Source organism: Leptodactylus fuscus, chromosome 8 (genome assembly GCF_031893055.1).
Source record: "Leptodactylus fuscus isolate aLepFus1 chromosome 8, aLepFus1.hap2, whole genome shotgun sequence".
NCBI classification, from domain to species: domain Eukaryota; kingdom Metazoa; phylum Chordata; class Amphibia; order Anura; family Leptodactylidae; genus Leptodactylus; species Leptodactylus fuscus.
In genome coordinates this window covers 11,494,687-11,513,425 of record NC_134272.1, presented here as the reverse complement: position 1 = coordinate 11,513,425, position 18,739 = coordinate 11,494,687, and the positions used below count along the sequence as shown (strand labels likewise).

Genomic DNA, 18,739 nt, shown 5'->3' with positions numbered 1-18,739 from the left:
ACACCAGGGGGTTAAACGCATTGACTATTTGATGCGCTTAACCCCTTGGTGTTCGGCCGCTTACACGCATTCCTATGGCGGCGAGCTATTCCATCCAATACTACTCGCTCATCACTAGTGACAGCCATGTCGGGGAGACCGCTAAAAGCAAACCTAAAGAACACACAAATCCATTTTATATCCTTAATTTTATTGTAAAAGAAATAGAAGCTCCACAATAATAGAAATCACTTTCAATGCAGATTTTTTTTTTCTTCACCGACATCAAGATCTATAAAACATAACAGTAGAAATGTCTCTGATGCTTTACTAAGGCAGTGCTATAAAAATGCTTAGTGGTCTCGTATTAAAATGTCGGTGAAAGCGCCCCCAATATATCCCAGTACGGTTTTCTTCACAGTGGCCACTGCTGGAGAAGTACGGTATTACAAGACGACCATTCCTTTATAATAAATGGACAGGATGGGTCTCCTTCGCCGATTGTGGTAAGAGTGGTTGCCTGGTGGGAGATGTCGGCAAGGAGTTTACTAAGATGCCCTGCCTATCCTTGGGATGATCAGTATGTGATCCACGAAAGGGTCATAACCCAAAACCCTACAGATTGACTGTTTGAAGAGGCCACAATCACTACAGCTCAGATGATATCACATTGGTCTCATGGTATGGCAGCCGCTCAGTCCCATCCAAATGAGCAATACCAAGCACCAACCCTATGCAATGTACTGCAGTGTGCATGATCTGTGGGAGCCCTGTGTGTTGGACCCCCATTTATCACATAGTGACGACCTATACTGTCCCCCAAACCCCTTTCCATTCTCTGCAGGCCTTGAATGCACCCACAAGCTAGATCAGTGACAACACCATGGAAGTAATTCGATAATATATTCTAGAATATTCATATATTTTGACTCAACAATCCCCTGCTGCTCCCGTTCTGCAACCTGTTAGGTGAATATTGATTATTTTTCAAAAAAAAAAAATAGACAACCCCTTTAATACAGTAGGGAACATTCACATGGCATGTTATGTGCAGATCTGCAGAAACCAAATCCTCAGCAGAACAATACGTTACGTGTGACCCTCCAGCAACTCCACAGGCAGCAATATAAGACGTCTTCAAGTCTCCTTTACATAGTGTATGAACTGTTCGGTGCTGATCTTCTGTACCAATACCCTACTTTACAGCATCGCTGGCATGGCGCGGGGGAAGGGCAGCTGTTCTGTATGCCAGTCACCTACCCAGATCAATACCAGTCTCTGCCTCTTAATCCTGAATCAGGGAGGATTTTAATGGTTTTACACAACTAGGAAGAGACTGTCAGTGTGATTTTTTTTTGAGCCAGAGTATCGAACACAAGTGATTAATATAAGGATAATGAAACGTCGGTAATTCCCTGAGGAACGTCAGAGGAACAGTACTTAAAGGGGAAGTGCAATAAAGAACTTGTGATATGTTGAGAAGATCACGTAGAATTGAAATACTCTGTATGGACAGATTTCCCCAACCTGTGGCTCTGCAGCTGCTCTAAACTACAACTCCCAGCATGCCCTGAGAACCTTGTAGTGTTGCGATTGTAGGTTGGGGAATACAGCTATAGAGGAGCACACCTATTACTGGCAATCTGAACACATTCCCAGTATTCATTAATGTGAATGACCCTTTGCTTAGTAACAGGAATCTCCGAGCAGTGCCAAAGGGGTTTGACGTGTGAAGTGGTTTTCAATATGAAAGAAGATCCTCTTGTATTTCCTGGCCAGAGCTTAAAGTCACAGATGGCCGCGAGGAGTTTGTCCTCGGTACATGACGTCTCCACGTGCTGCGTTAACTGCGGTCTGTATATTCAAGAACACAAATCTTTCCATCTTTTCGTCCAGCGAGTAAACAAGAAGGCCTGTGACCCCATCGCACCAGACACCAGGGAGTATCGGGGTCTGCAGGGAGCACAGTAGAACAAGGGCTTCTGGACAAATCCCAGAGTGCAATGCTTCCACAAGACAATACGGCAGCCGCTCTTTGTTTCTTCACATCACCTTCCAGGTATCTAAATCCGGACAAGGAGAAGTAGTTAGTCTAGAAAACTATGACCTGCACCAATAAAACATGTTAATAGGGGCGGCTTATCAAACAGGAGCCTCATGTATTATCAAGAGTGGATACAAAGATCGTCTCTCTCTGGAGGACCCAGGACATCCCTGCATTACATTCATTTCAATGGACACTATGTAATGCTTCATTTTTCCTGTGGGGGCGCTGCCGAAGAACTGAACTATTGGTGCTAGGTTCCCCTGCAATCTCCTATATGATCGTTGGTGGTCAGACATCTGGGACCCCGAGTCTGACCATAGTGCTGATGAGTGCTGTGTCCTCTTCTCTGTCTGGATGACGTCATGTTGATCAGTCACCTGTCACACCCGCAGCTCAGTCCCATTCAAGTTCCACATACAGTGCCTATAATATGTATTTTGCTTTGCTTGGCATTCAGCTTACCGGAACGCTGCAGCCTCTTCAAAGTCATAGTTTTGTTTGCGTTCAGATTTGCTGGTGGACGGCTCTGAGTCCCGATTCTGCACTGATCAGTGAAGGTCTCAGATGTAGGACCCCCACAATCACATCCTACAGATAGGCCATCCCTATAGAAATCCTGGGAAACCCCTTTAACAAAAAGTCTTTGGACCACAAGCCTTACCTGCTGCGGAGTCCCTCTGGTAACACGTAGGCCATAATAAAAGTGCTCGCTCCTCCCTGGGGGTTGGTGGCAATCAGTTTGAAGATACAGTTACCAGACATCTCGCAAGATTTGCTGAACAAGCTGCCAACCACCAAAAACAACAACCCCTGGGTGGAAATAAAGAACAGAATGAAGTAGAAAAACAGGGAAATATCTATCTAATGAGAGGGGGTATCTGAATTCCCTGTGTGAATGGAGACTTAGTGCATGGGCACAACCACGGTTCTGAGGACTGAGATAGCGGAGTACAGTGTTCTGCCAGTCCCACAGAAGTGAATGGAGCGGTGGTCGCTAGGGTTGAGCGATTGTGTTCTTCACATTCTTTTTAGGTGGGATCGAGATCGGTGATTATTTCCCACAATGCTTTGCTACTGGCCAAGCATTGTGGGAAAAGCTAACAATGTTAGCCTTCACACTGAGGATACGCTCTACTCATTCTGAGCGGAGTGTATACTCAGTGTGAAGGCTCCGCTGCGGTTCCATAGGAATGAATGGAAGCAGCCGGCACACAGCCTTAACCCCTTGGGTGCTGGCTGCGTTCATTCATTCTAATGGGAGACTAGCTATCATCTTTAGTAGCTACTTACCTGCAGAGATGGCTGCTCCGGTGCCCGATGTTCTCGTTCTTCTTCGCCTCGCTGCCCCTGCCTCCCAGGTTAGTGTTAAAGCGCTAGGAAGAAGGCGGGGCTTGTGGCTTAGGAGAGTGTGGGCGGGTAGTGGGAGGGGGGACATAACGTCTCCCCTCCCAGTACCCGCCCACACTCTTCTAACCCGCCCATACTCTTCTAACCTTGGAGGCAGGGGGCAGCAAGGCGAAGAACGAGAACATCGGGCATCGGACCAACCATCTCTGCAGGTAAGTGGACACCAGGGGGGACTAAGTAGCCAGAGGATTAAAAAAAAAAATCACTACACAGCGTGGATTCTAACAATTAAAGTGTTCAATTGTTAGATTCCATGCTGTATAGTGAATTGGATTGTTTTTAAAATCCGATCTCCGATTAGTAAAAAAATCCCATTGACTTGCATTGGGATCGAGATCGGGTTCGAATGAAAAATGATTGGAAATCAGATTTCAAAATCGATCCTGAAAAGTCAAAATCGGCTCAACCCTAATGGTCGCACATGCACACTATGGTTCCTATCACACAGTGGACTGGCATGCCCTGTTTAGCTGTATACAATTCAGATGAATGGGAGCAGAGCTGCAGCACCCCAACACTATTGGTTGTGGTAAATCATACAACTATCCCCAAAAAATCTCACTAAAGCCCTAGTCTGGTTAACAGAACTGATCTTTGCATCGGAAAAAAAAAAATAATCTAAAATAAGGGATTTTTCTTACCGAGTCAGACGTTGCACTTATACATGTGAGGTCAGAGCAAAGGTCTCCGATGTAAAGCGTGCTCAGGAGATGTCCGGTCACTGAATTCCTGCACCATACAATAATGAAATCATCACTATAAGCACACATGACATAAGAAGTGATAGTGTTACACGTCTGGGGATGATATACAATCTGCTTGTGCCTGGGATTAATACAGCTAACCTCCCATTGTCTGGCACCCGATGTAGAAGCGAAAGTGACGGCTCAGCAAGACTGACAACCCACATTACTGGATGTCCTGTATCAAAACATTTTATAGATCAGAACAGCCAGTAATCCGGGTGTGTTGTATTATATTTTTATTACTGGTATCTCCATGGTGAGGTGGATTCTGGGTAATGGGACAGGTTGGGCGAACCATACCAGCATCATTTATGTACATACGTTATGATGCTGGCACCAATGCTAATACAAATATCTACATGTACATCTTATCTGGTCCCTCACAGTAACCTAGGACTATACTGATATACACCCTTTGCCACTTTCACCCTAAGCATTAATAAAAGATGTTCCTCATTACAAGTCATATGACCTCCAGCCTACTGACCCAAAGACCAGGACCTGCCAGATTGACAAGTACCTGGCAAGTAAATCACACGTCAGATTTGCAAATACAGTAAGATCCCAGTATACGCGAGGAATAGGTTCCAAGCATACACGTGGATAGCAGAAACTGCTATTCTGCACAACATACAGAACCAGAAGCGGATGGCTCAGTACAGTGACCATGCTGCACTGCTACAGGCCCAGTCCCTACACAGTATACAAAGCCACCTACTTCAGGCTCTGTACACTGCTCAGAGAACCATTGATCAGTGCAGGGGCCGAGTGTTGCCCCCAACATTATTATGTTAATGACTCATGCAAATGATAGATCATTAATATAAAGCAAATATATTTTTTATTCTTTGATGCAAACACCGGTCTCACCAGAGAACTAGATTGTTGTCCACGGTACATCCAACCAGGGCGTCCCCTTCGCCGTCCACTTCGGAAAAGGCCACAACACTGTCTTTAGGAGCCATCAGAGTATGAGATCCAGCCACACTGCAAACATCCATAGTGAATATTACGAACTCAAAAGACAATCTAAATGCAAGACAATCTGACAGTTCTCCATCTGCGTGCTTTCATGCACACGACCAAATGTGCCGTCTGAATGGAGGTGGAAGCGATTTTGCAGCATAATGCTCACAGGTGACACTCGGGAGTGATGTACTCACCTCTATAGGGGCTTCTGATCCATTCTGATGACACAAAGTAGGACAGGACCTGCTCTAGGATCACCAGAACGGAGAATCAGACGCCCCCCCCCCCCCTCTGGAGAAGCTCAGCCTGCAAACTCGGTCGTGTGCACTAGGCCTTACTTGTATGCTATTCCTTTACCTTCCATTTGCTGACAGCTGCCACACTTCCACCACCTGGCTGTCTCCTCCACCACTACTACTGACCACACGATGCCGGGAGAGACCCTGGGCAGTCTTGGTTTGCCCGCATTTAACCAATTGCTTTTCCCAGGTAGGCAGCTCTGGATGTGAAGACAGAACCCTGCACAAAACACAAGCAGTTGTCACCATGTACTGACTGACCATATGGAAATCGCCAGTCGTCCTGAACGGGAGCGAAACTCACTTATTCTAACCCTTTAGGGAGAAATCTCAAGAAGTGGATCCCTCGCTGTGACACAACCAGGAGCAACTTTTTAGAGGGTTATGTTAATATTAGACAGCGATGGTAAATCACTAGAATATGGAATATGGGACCCTAAAGGTTGTCACAGTGCGGGGAAACTCCTTTAATAAAGTAATTCATTTCATACATGGTAATGCTAATCTGACACATGTTTATACTACAGTTTGGGTTTAGAGGGTATTTGGTTCTTCCACCAGCAGGGGGCACCACTGCACAACATAAAGTACACAAGAACATATACCCCCTATATACTCTATTTATTCCTCTTACCAGATCTCCATGATTTCTAGATTTCCCAGAGTAACGCACACCATGTTCTTCTCTTGGCACAATGGAAGAATTTGGATAACTGGCATCTATAATAAGAACACATCGTATCACAATACAGTAGCCACATAAGTGAAGGCGTATGTATAGATGTACAGACCAGAGCCACGGGCAGGTCACTGCTATTACCCGCTTACCTCTGTAAAATTCCATCTGTGAACGCATTTCCATCTGCAAACTTCTTGGGGTCTCCAAAGACAGACAGAATATTCACTGGCGGATATAATACAGAGATCTATACTGCCAGAGAATTCCCACCAAACGGAGCACAGGTCTACAGGACAACTACCAGCGCAGGCATCCTGCAAAGACAGGCCGATGTGATATACATAGGAGATAGACATGATGGAGAGATAGATAGATAGATAGATAGATAGATAGATAGATAGATAGATAGATAGATAGATAGATATTAGATAGATAGATAGATAGATAGATAGATAGATAGGAGATAGATAGATGATAGATAGATAGAAGATAGATAGTAGATAGATAGATAGATAGATAGATAGATAGATAGATAGATAGATAGATAGATAGATAGGAGATAGATAGATAGATAGATAGGAGATAGATAGATAGAAGATAGATAGTAGATAGATAGATAGATAGATAGATAGATAGATAGATAGATAGATAGATAGATAGATAGATAGATAGATAGATAGATCCCACCTAACAAGCCATGCACAAACTTAGAGAAGTACTGACCTTAATTTCTGAGACCAGACGCAGGCGATCTCCTCCTGTCAGCCCCTCCGCGTTACATTTATCAGATCTTCCTGCATCTGCCTGAAAAGAAACAGTTTTATTAGATGAAAACTTTGACAAGTGTTAAAACCAAACACGAAAAAGAGAGAAAAACAAGACCCCGGGGCTGCAAACACAGACATAAGCGATAGGCCTGACCGGTGACAATACACAAGTCTATAGGAAGATTTAGGGAGCACAACTTACTTGCTGACTCTCAGGTTTCTTCTCGGCACAGCCCTGAGTGTCACCCCCTGATGGCGGTATTAATAATTCACTATACTGATCGATATCTGCATCCTCCTTTGGAACCATTTCAGCCTCATTATTTTGCGTTCCGCTCTCCTCTGGAAGGAAATCTATAGTTCTTGAGGATGTCGGTTCCTCACAAGGGGCAGGACGGCTGCTGCACTGCGGGGATGAGAAGACAGCGGGCGTTGACCCTATCATAGGAAAGCCGGGGGTGCATGTTGTGGACACAAACTCTGTAGGGTCTAGAGGGACAGAACACAGTGAGGTTGACAGGAGGACATTACAAGTCACTTCTTTTGTAGGAGACAGGAGGGGCGGTGGCTTTGGCTCAGGGGGGTTGTCTATTGGCCCTGTAGACTCCATATTTGTGCTTGAGATGAATAAACCTTCACTTAGTGTTTCCATAGTGTTTGTATAAGGCAGAGAAGTGACAAGTTCAGGATCTAAGGACCCAGAAGGCGCTTGTGAGTCAGTCTTGGTTACATCTGCATTAGAAGTTTGGCCCCAATCTGCAGAACACTGGGGGGCTTGTTCAAGAGAATGGGTGACTGCAAAACCAGGGGCACAAGACTCAGCATTCTCCTTGGAGGGCGAGGGACGAAATATCGCAGGTGTCTCCATAGTCAGGAAAGTCTGAGATGCCGCCCTGTCATGCTGAGGTGCTGGTACAGTGTCATCCATAGGGGCCTGGCTACTGGCAAGAGACTGTTCATTCTGGGGAGCGCCCCTGCTGAGCAACAACCTATGTGAGTTTATCTGAGATGAAGGACAGACCTCCACCTCTCCATGTAGCAGTGCCGAGTGGTCGCTGGTTGGCCCTGTTGAGTTGTCAATGTTATGGGTCCGCCTGTATTTTTTGTTTTCTTTGGCCGGGACAAATGGCTCCAGGAGACTTAATGATTTCAGCTTCTGAAGTTTAAGGGCCCCGAAGTCTTCATCAGGCAAATGGAAATCCGTGATGTCTAAATGGCGCAATAGATTCTGCAGACTGAGCCGGCCGCTGAAAAGATGAGAGGACGAGGCTTCAAGAAAAAGAGAGAAAGAATAATAATAGAAAGAAAGATGTAACAACAGCAGAACATTAATTCTACCTAGATATCATGTAGGTTATTGTGCAATTACAGATTCTAAGTTACATCCAGTATTATACTCCAGAGCTGCGCTCACTATTCTGCTGGTACAGTCACTGTGTACATACATTACATTACTTATCCTGTATTATACTCCAGAGCTGCGCTCACTATTCTGCTGGTACAGTCACTGTGTACATACATTACATTACTTATCCTGTATTATACTCCAGAGCTGCGCTCACTATTCTGCTGGTACAGTCACTGTGTACATACATTACATTACTTATCCTGTATTATACTCCAGAGCTGTGCTCACTATTCTGCTGGTACAGTCACTGTGTACATACATTACATTACTTATCCTGTATTATACTCCAGAGCTGCGCTCACTATTCTGCTGGTGCAGTCACTGTGTACATACATTACATTACTTATCCTGTATTATACTCCAGAGCTGCGCTCACTATTCTGCTGGTACAGTCACTGTGTACATACATTACATTACTTATCCTGTATTATACTCCAGAGCTGCGCTCACTATTCTGCTGGTGCAGTCACTGTGTACATACATTACATTACTTATCCTGTATTATACTCCAGAGCTGCGCTCACTATTCTGCTGGTGCAGTCACTGTGTACATACATTACATTACTTATCCTGTATTATACTCCAGAGCTGCGCTCACTATTCTGCTGGTGCAGTCACTGTGTACATACATTACATTACTTATCCTGTATTATACTCCAGAGCTGCGCTCACAATTCTGCTGGTACAGTCACTGTGTACATACATTACATTACTTATCCTGTATTATACTCCAGAGCTGTGCTCACTATTCTGCTGGTGCAGTCACTGTGTACATACATTACATTACTTATCCTGTATTATACTCCAGAGCTGCGCTCACTATTCTGCTGGTACAGTCACTGTGTATATACATTACATTACTTATCCTGTATTATACTCCAGAGCTGTGCTCACTATTCTGCTGGTGCAGTCACTGTGTATATACACATTACATTACTTATCCTGTATTATACTCCAGAGCTGCGCTCACTATTCTGCTGGAGCAGTCACTGTGTACATACATTACATTACTTATCCTGTATTATACTCCAGAGCTGCACGCACTATTCTGCTGGTACAGTCACTGTGTACATACATTACATTACTTATCCTGTATTATACTCCAGAGCTGCGCTCACTATTCTGCTGGTACAGTCACTGTGTACATACATTACATTACTTATCCTGTATTATACTCCAGAGCTGCGCTCACTATTCTGCTGGTGCAGTCACTGTGTACATACATTACATTACTTATCCTGTATTATACTCCAGAGCTGCGCTCACTATTCTGCTGGTACAGACACTGTGTACATACATTACATTACTTATCCTGTATTATACTCCAGAGCTGGGCTCACTATTCTGCTGGTACAGTCACTGTGTACATACATTACATTACTTATCCTGTATTATACTCCAGAGCTGCGCTCACTATTCTGCTGGTGCAGTCACTGTGTACATACATTACATTACTTATCCTGTATTATACTCCAGAGCTGCGCTCACTATTCTGCTGGTGCAGTCACTGTGTACATACATTACATTACTTATCCTGTATTATACTCCAGAGCTGCGCTCACTATTCTGCTGGTGCAGTCACTGTGTACATACATTACATTACTTATCCTGTATTATACTCCAGAGCTGCGCTCATTATTCTGCTGGTACAGTCACTGTGTACATGCATTACATTACTTATCCTGTATTATACTCCAGAGCTGCGCTCACTATTCTGCTAGTGCAGTCACTGTGTACATACATTACATTACTTATCCTGTATTATACTCCAGAGCTGCGCTCACTATTCTGCTGGTACAGTCACTGTGTACATACATTACATTACTTATCCTGTATTATACTCCAGAGCTGCGCTCACTATTCTGCTGGTGCAGTCACTGTGTACATACATTACATTACTTATCCTGTATTATACTCCAGAGCTGCGCTCACTATTCTGCTGGTGCAGTCACTGTGTACATACATTACATTACTTATCCTGTATTATACTCCAGAGCTGCGCTCACTATTCTGCTGGTGCAGTCACTGTGTACATACATTACATTACTTATCCTGTATTATACTCCAGAGCTGCGCTCACAATTCTGCTGGTACAGTCACTGTGTACATACATTACATTACTTATCCTGTATTATACTCCAGAGCTGTGCTCACTATTCTGCTGGTGCAGTCACTGTGTACATACATTACATTACTTATCCTGTATTATACTCCAGAGCTGCGCTCACTATTCTGCTGGTACAGTCACTGTGTATATACATTACATTACTTATCCTGTATTATACTCCAGAGCTGTGCTCACTATTCTGCTGGTGCAGTCACTGTGTATATACACATTACATTACTTATCCTGTATTATACTCCAGAGCTGCGCTCACTATTCTGCTGGAGCAGTCACTGTGTACATACATTACATTACTTATCCTGTATTATACTCCAGAGCTGCACGCACTATTCTGCTGGTACAGTCACTGTGTACATACATTACATTACTTATCCTGTATTATACTCCAGAGCTGCGCTCACTATTCTGCTGGTACAGTCACTGTGTACATACATTACATTACTTATCCTGTATTATACTCCAGAGCTGCGCTCACTATTCTGCTGGTGCAGTCACTGTGTACATACATTACATTACTTATCCTGTATTATACTCCAGAGCTGCGCTCACTATTCTGCTGGTACAGACACTGTGTACATACATTACATTACTTATCCTGTATTATACTCCAGAGCTGGGCTCACTATTCTGCTGGTACAGTCACTGTGTACATACATTACATTACTTATCCTGTATTATACTCCAGAGCTGCGCTCACTATTCTGCTGGTGCAGTCACTGTGTACATACATTACATTACTTATCCTGTATTATACTCCAGAGCTGCGCTCACTATTCTGCTGGTGCAGTCACTGTGTACATACATTACATTACTTATCCTGTATTATACTCCAGAGCTGCGCTCACTATTCTGCTGGTGCAGTCACTGTGTACATACATTACATTACTTATCCTGTATTATACTCCAGAGCTGCGCTCATTATTCTGCTAGTGGAGTCCCTGTGCACCAGCAGACTATTGAGTGCAGCTCATCTTATTTGCAGACTAGTACAGTATTGATAAGCTCAGACCTCTATTCTTTTTCCTTACCTGGCTCATCGGTTCTGGCTGCGTTCCTGAGGTTATATACTTGACTCTGTAAGGTTTCTTGCTGTTTCCTTACACTGTTCTTTCTGTTCACTTCTTTCTCCTCAAACCTTCCATTTACACTTTGAGAACCATCATCTTTTGGGCTGGGGTCAGAACCAAATTTCAGCTGTTTGGATATGTTGTGCAGACCAGAAGACACCAGCGCAGGACACGACTTCCTTCCTCGTCCTTGTCTGGACCTTGTGGCGCTGTGCGCGGGTGCGCTTACAGGCGTGTCACTCACCTGTAGTGATGGAGTTGAGGAGGTGCTGGCCCGACGTGGTCTCCCTCTTGCCCCCTTCCTGGCCGTGCCCAGGTGGCTATGGATCACCGCCTCTAGGTCCACTTTTCTTTGGCAGCTGGTCATACGGCGGGTTGTCCTAACATAATACTCTACTGGGAATAACAGCCCTTCCACCAAGGTGCAGGAGTCTAGCGGGCTACGCTCTTCCTCCATTGATGGGGGCTCTCCGTGGTACGTTGATGTTGTCATTGACTCATTCTTTGGGGAGGGGATAGATGTAGATGTGGTTTCCATAATCTGAGGGACATCACAGGAGGGTAAGTGGTCGCCCATGAGGCTTGGAGGTGCATGATGTGCATTACCTGCTCTGCTATAATCTGGAGAACGGTCCGTGGTTACCTCCTGAGACTGACCAGTGTCCAGTATAACCTTCTCCTTGGGGTATACACCTTCTATATCCCCTACAGTGGTGGGACTATCCTCCTTAAGGCACTTCTTAAACACAGGTGATGCAGGAGCATTGGTGACCTCGACCCCATCCTTACACCCTTGTACACGTCTTGTATTCTCTGAATTACAAGTGCTCTCTCTTATCTTTAGGGCTTGATCTTCTATACGGCCCTGTGCTGAGCCCTGAGCACCCCCGGCCTCTTGAATATTATTCACAGTATTATTGACCTGCACACTTGGGGACACGGACTCCCAGCAGACTCGCCTTGCAGATCGGTTTAATTTCAGCCGGCTCCTTTTGCCCTGGTTTGGATTAGACGCTCCGCTTGCCTCCGTCTTGCTTGCGGCATTGGGCTCCTGCACGCTACTCTCACTTCCAGACAAGGACGGCGACCTCTTGTCACAATGGAGGATTTCTGGGTGCAAGTTAAAGCTGACGGACGGCTTCCTCTCCTTGTCTGCTGATGGGGTGCAGGTGCTTTGTTCTGACTCGGGGACTTTTTCGGAAGCATTATTGGTATCAATAAGAGAATCTAGAAAGAAATAGATATGTTACTTGTAAGATTTGCAATTTTATAGGTTTCCAATTATTAACTGTATAGTGAAGGGTGACCCCGCCCGGCCCCCTGATATACTTGGTGTTTCAACTACTCAAAAATTTCAAGATCTTGTTTGCTGTCAGTGAATGGTTTACTTGCAAAGGCTGAAAACCTGACCTAGTCCTATTCATATAGCTGAAGATTTGTTAGATAAGAGGTAAGACAGTGGAGACTACGACAAGAGACAGATCCCTTTATATTGTGACCTTTCACATTAAAGGGATCCTATCATTAAAAAGTGAAAAAAATTTTGTGACCAACACGTAGGAATAACCTTAAGAAAGGCGATTAGTCTCTTACCTTTAGATGTCTTCTCCGGGCCGCCGTTTGGTATAAATCCCGGTTTTCATCATTATGCAAATGAGTTCTCTCGCAGCACTGGTCACGGTCCTCAGCGCTCAGACAGCACTGGGGGTGTCCCCAATGCTGCGAGAGAAATCTCCAGCGCCTCCTCCATCTTCTTGTGGAACGGCCTCTTCGCACGTCTTCTTCTGGCGCCGGGAGTCAAACTTCTAGGCCTCGGGCAGAGCCGACTGTGCATATCCACAGGCCGCTTACTGTGTAAGCGGCCATTTTCTTGTGGCCTGTGGATATGCGCAGTCTGCTCTGCCCAAGGCCTAGAAGACGCGGGAAGAGGCCATTCCAGAAGAAGATGGAGGTGGCGCTAGAGATTTCTCTCGCAGCATTGAGAACCGCCCCCAGTGCTGTGAGAGAACTCATTTGCATACCGCCAAAAACTGGGATTTATACCAAACAGCGGCGCGGAGAAGACATCTAAAGGTAGGAGAAGAATAACCTTTCTTTCTTTCTTCTTTCTTTTTTTTTTTTTTTTTTTTTTTTTTTTTTCCCCCTTTCTTTGGTATTCTTTTTATTTAGTGTCCGGTTCGTCAAACATAGCCGATGACACTGATATATGGAGATCATGGGATCCCAATAAGAACATGCGCTGTAAACGACAGAGTGTATGAAGTCTCCATTTTTGATATTGGCATAGCGCATTATGGAATAACGGGCATGAAAGAGCAAATAATAGTATACCGGACAACATTATGAAGGTTGACGAGTGAAGTTTTCATCCATACAACTCTAGCCTGTTGACCATCTAAATGATGATGCTTATGCATAGAGACTTTGAGATCGCATGTCTGATTTGCTAAATATATAGCCGATGACACTGTTGCATGGAGATTATGGGATCCCAACAAGGACATGCGCATTAATATACAGAGGACATGAAGTCTCCATCTTTTATATTGGCATAGCGCATTGTGGGATATTAACAGGAGCATGCGCATTAATCTATAGAGAACATGAATCTTCCATCTTTGATATTGGCATGGTGCATTACAACTTCTGCCTGTGGTATAGATATGAAGGAGTGGGCAGTGGAACACCGGATGATGACGTGGGGGTTGACGAGTGAGGCTTCATCCATGCAACCCTGGCCTGTCAATTATCCTAATGATGATTGCTTACGTATAGTGACCATGAGATCGAAGTAGGTGTATGCGCAATGACTTATAGTGAATATGGACTTTTCCTTACCTGTATAGACATAGTGCATCGAAATCTTCATTTCTTATATAGGTTTATTGTAATGGACATAGACCAATGAAATAAGATGATACATATTGTTTAGATAAACAAGTTGATGACATTCTTCTGCAAATGAAAAATCTTCCTGATTTTGTCTCTATTTCTCTTGTTTTTAATTTTTTACTTAGTATGAGATCCGTGGGTTTATTTCACACGGATTCTTGTTTGTTTTTAAACAATTGACTGTTCATTATTGTGGGTTTTGGGTATATTAAAATCATAAATGTGTTTTTGTCTAGTATACACAAGACAGATTGAGATCACGACGTTTTTTACGCAACTGACGCAGGATACTTGGCACCTAATTATAACAACATCAGGTGTTCTCTATAATTCCAACAGCAACAGTTTAAATAGCGTGGTGATCTCAATGGTGGTAGTTCAGACTTTGAGGAAGGACATAGGATCCGAAACGCGTCAGTCTGACGCTATTTTTTGCTAGTAATGTTTGTACCGTTGCGGTTTTTATTGAGTATGTGCGATTTATAATAAAGAAGGAATTTTTCTATATTGAACCATCTACCTTGGCTTTTGCTGGATCTTTTTTACTCTTGAAATTTGTAACCTTTCTTTAGGCTATTCCTACGTGTTAGTCACAAAACAATTGCATTTTAATGAGAGTATCCCTTTAAATGAATATCAGAGGAACTAGCTGAGCATCTAATGTGTTGTTTGAAGAGACTGGAGCATTCCGACGAGAGCTGCTACCTCTTCCCTACTTACCAAGCACTAGCGCCATACATTGTAGAGAGGCTGTGCTTGGTATTGCAGCTCAGCCCCATTCACTTCAATGGAGCTGAACTGCGCACAGGCCTTGTGACCAATGAACATGACGTGGCCTATGAAGCAGATGCCACTGCCACGTCTATCAGCGAGGGGGCTGATCTGATCTAATATTGATGACTTATCCTAAGACGAGGCCATCTATATTTTTGTCTCTTAACCCCTTCCCAGGATATACAAGTCTTCAGAGTATTCCCTCTTCACTAACCTGTAACTATGGCCGCACTGTCTTGTCTGGATAGCTCCTGACTTAACAACCAGTTCTGCTCCTCAATGGTTTTCTTGACGTGGGTTTTCACCCTCTCGGCTCTCTGGGATCTCTAAATGGAGACAAGCAAGAAACCCGGATCACAAATACTGAACGTGAATGGTCGCCTCTAGAGTATTGTGTCTATGCTTCCTTGAAATACATAGAAGGAGCAGACACCAAAATCCTTACACAAGTGTGAACACAGCCATAGATCAATACTGGCAGCCTGCACTGAGTGCTTACCTGTAACCGGTGAACAGTCTTCTTATATTCCTTCTTCAGTAAGGCCAGTCTTTCCTTTAGCTGGAAAATATCAGAATATAGATATGATTTTAATAATAAGGCCTTGTCCACATACTGCAGATTCACTGCATTAGGCCTCATACACATGACTGTGTGCACGGTCAGTGTGCCAGCTATGTTTTTCATGGCTAGCACCCTGACCCATTCATTTCTATGACCCCATACACAGGATCTTTCCAATTCCCGTCCATTTTGCAACCTGAGATCAGTGAATGGGGCCGTGCATGTCACCTACGTGCCGTCCATACCGTTCAATCACAGTCCGGCTCCATGTGCATGGTCATGTATATGTCGCCTTACATGTGGATTTTGCAGCAGATTTTTTTTCTCTATGGATTTTGCAATCCCCTTCATTTGAATGGACAGTTACAGAAATTCTGCAATAAATCTACTGCATGTGAATATACCTTACACCACCGTATTGAATGTACGGTCCGCAAGTTGCTGATCGGCAACATAGGCTCCGCAGATGTCCGTGTCCTGCCGCACTCGCCCATAGAGTTCTATGGGCGAGTCCGTGCAGTGCCACAATTCACGGCCATTACGGACATGTCCTATAAATTGCGGACCACGATAAAATATCTGGTGATGTAAGAAGCCGCATTGAATATAATGTGTCCGCAATTGAAAACCCTCAATTGCAGACTTACATCACGGTCATGTAAGCCCAGCCTTAGACTTCTGTCTGGTAACATATGTGAATACATAGATTATACAAGGTCAGTACCTTTGTCTTTTCTTCTAAGCTTAGATGTTTCTCTGCAACGCCCTCCATGTCCTGCTGGAAGAATAGATTAAAGGGAAACATCAAAGGCGGTATATCCAGTGCTTAGGATAGGTCATCACTATCAGATCAGCAGGGGTCCGGACACCTGGCAGTCCACAGATCAGCTATTTCAGGAGGCTGCAATGTCTTCACTACTTAGTAAGCACAGCACCATATACTCTATAGTGGCTGCGCTTGGTATGACAGCTTAGTCACATTCATTTGAATAGGAAATGGATCATGTGACAGATAAATGTGCAATAGAGTCAATTCAAACGGCTGATTAGTGTGCGCCCGGTGTCAGAGCCTCGCTGACTTAATATACAATAGGTCATCATTGATATAAGATTTATTACAATGTCTCTCCCAGGCTAGGAGATGGCGCCTGATGCACATTCATTGTCATGAGCATCGTGATCCCAAATGTTAGAACCAATGTGATCCTCCAGTAATAGTCAATATGAACTGCACACAACATTGGCCACGCACGCTGCTTTCTACAGGCAGATCTAGTCCATTGTGGCTCTGGCGGCCATCATGTTGTCTCTCCCTTGACTTGAAAACTGGTGACACCGCAGCCATCTGGGCACAATCCCGCACACGTCTACCATTATGTTACCCTGTCAATTTCAAGATTTTGTTTGCCATGAGCATTCAATCTCTCCAGGCTGTGGCCTGCACCTATGCACTACATCACGGAATACAACACATGGCCCCAACCTGATCCTGACAATACTTGTATAATCACCGCCATCTTACCCTTAGTCAGTGACATCTTCCTCTGGATCTACACTCCATGGACTTAAAGGGATATTACAGGTATACAATATTTTTGCACACACTTGTCGGTCCCTGACGAAACAATACGGTATTGGGGTTCTAACAATGTCTCCTCCGCCATGTAAACAATGTATCGGACATCTTATTTGACATCACATGACCGAGTCACCTGACTGTTTCACCCAATCTGACTGCATACACTGAGCTCTCATGCTTAAAGGGATATTCCCATCGACATAATCATAGCTATATTTATAGATAATTAAAAATAAACAGTGTTACAAATATGAGTGCTGTATACACGGCTATGGGTGCCGCCATGATACGGCCGCCCTCTGACCTGGCGGTCACATGATCTGCCGGGAGCAGCGTCTTACAAGAGCTGCTGGGTCCTACAGGACCGAGATCAGCTCTGTATACTGTATATACAGCGTGCAGGAGGCTGGATTCCTCCTGCAACTGAGGCTAAATGTAGCAGCCCCAGTTATAGGAGAAATCAGCCTCCAATACAAAAAATAAGTGATCAGATGTCTCCAAAGGTCTCTTATCACCTTATGGGGACACAATCTGGAAAAAAAAAAAAAAAAGTTTAAAAAAAATGTAAATAAAATAATAATAATAATAATAATAATAATAATAATAATACGCTGATAAATCGCCGTTATAGCCCCACCCCCGACAACACCATATAAAATAAAAATTACCGTAACGGAGAGGAAAAACTGTTTTATAAAGATTTTCAGTGACACTTTGTGTTATTAAATAAAATAAAAATAATAATAATAATAATAATTATATTTAATAATAATTTAATAATATTTAATAATTGAGAACCAGACACAATCTCCCTCCTATTATGTTTATATTTTCCCGGATATAAAAAAAAAATTAAAACACATTTGAAAATAAAAACAACATAAAAATAAAGCCCCGAAAAAAGACGCAAAAGTTAGTTGACTGAGACATACGAGAAAAATGTTAGAGACCACAAAATCGCACAGACAAGAAAACCCGAAAATGTGTCCGGTCCTGGAGCACAAATTGGGCCGGTACTGAAGTGGTTAAGTCACATGACATGATATGGGTCAGCGCTGTATGTATATCATAGTGACAGACATGGCGGCCATAGTGTACGCTGTATCCTGTCTATAATCAGCGCCTTCATAGTAATATCTCTGGAAATCCATAGGAGGAGGAAAGAAAAATCACCATTCTCCAGAATCACACTTTTAAGTTTTTTTTTCACCCAACTTTACTGACTATGAACCTGAGACACAATATATAATACATACATATACAGTATATATAATACATATATATATAATACACATATATAATGCACACATATATATATATATATATATATATATATATATATACAGGGGCCCGTATGGAAACCGCCATAAAGTCCTACAGATCTATGTGTACGTACACACGCGGCCGTCATCACCTCCTGCGTCCTCCTCAGCCGGGGG

General features: G+C 43.7%; 1 protein-coding gene across 3 annotated transcripts; it reads right to left on the bottom strand.

The window, feature by feature from the left end:
* Positions 1-217: 217 nt before the first annotated feature.
* PALB2 (partner and localizer of BRCA2) lies at positions 218-18,729 on the bottom strand. Of its 3 annotated transcripts, none has more exons than XM_075284074.1 (14): positions 18,697-18,729; positions 16,446-16,499; positions 15,659-15,718; positions 15,374-15,485; positions 11,455-12,720; positions 7,096-8,162; positions 6,850-6,930; positions 6,276-6,440; positions 6,082-6,167; positions 5,506-5,667; positions 5,050-5,166; positions 4,075-4,162; positions 2,688-2,836; positions 218-2,042 (listed from the first exon to the last, which is right to left on the bottom strand). In XM_075284074.1, exons 1-14 carry the CDS (start codon positions 18,709-18,711, stop codon positions 1,823-1,825), a joined length of 3,642 nt encoding a protein of 1,213 aa, XP_075140175.1. In that variant the 5' UTR covers positions 18,712-18,729; the 3' UTR covers positions 218-1,822. The 3 variants fall into 3 exon arrangements, with proteins under 3 accessions (XP_075140175.1, XP_075140176.1, XP_075140177.1); XM_075284075.1 differs by having other exon boundaries at positions 16,446-16,496; positions 18,697-18,722; XM_075284076.1 differs by lacking the exon at positions 5,506-5,667.
* Positions 18,730-18,739: the final 10 nt, after the last annotated feature.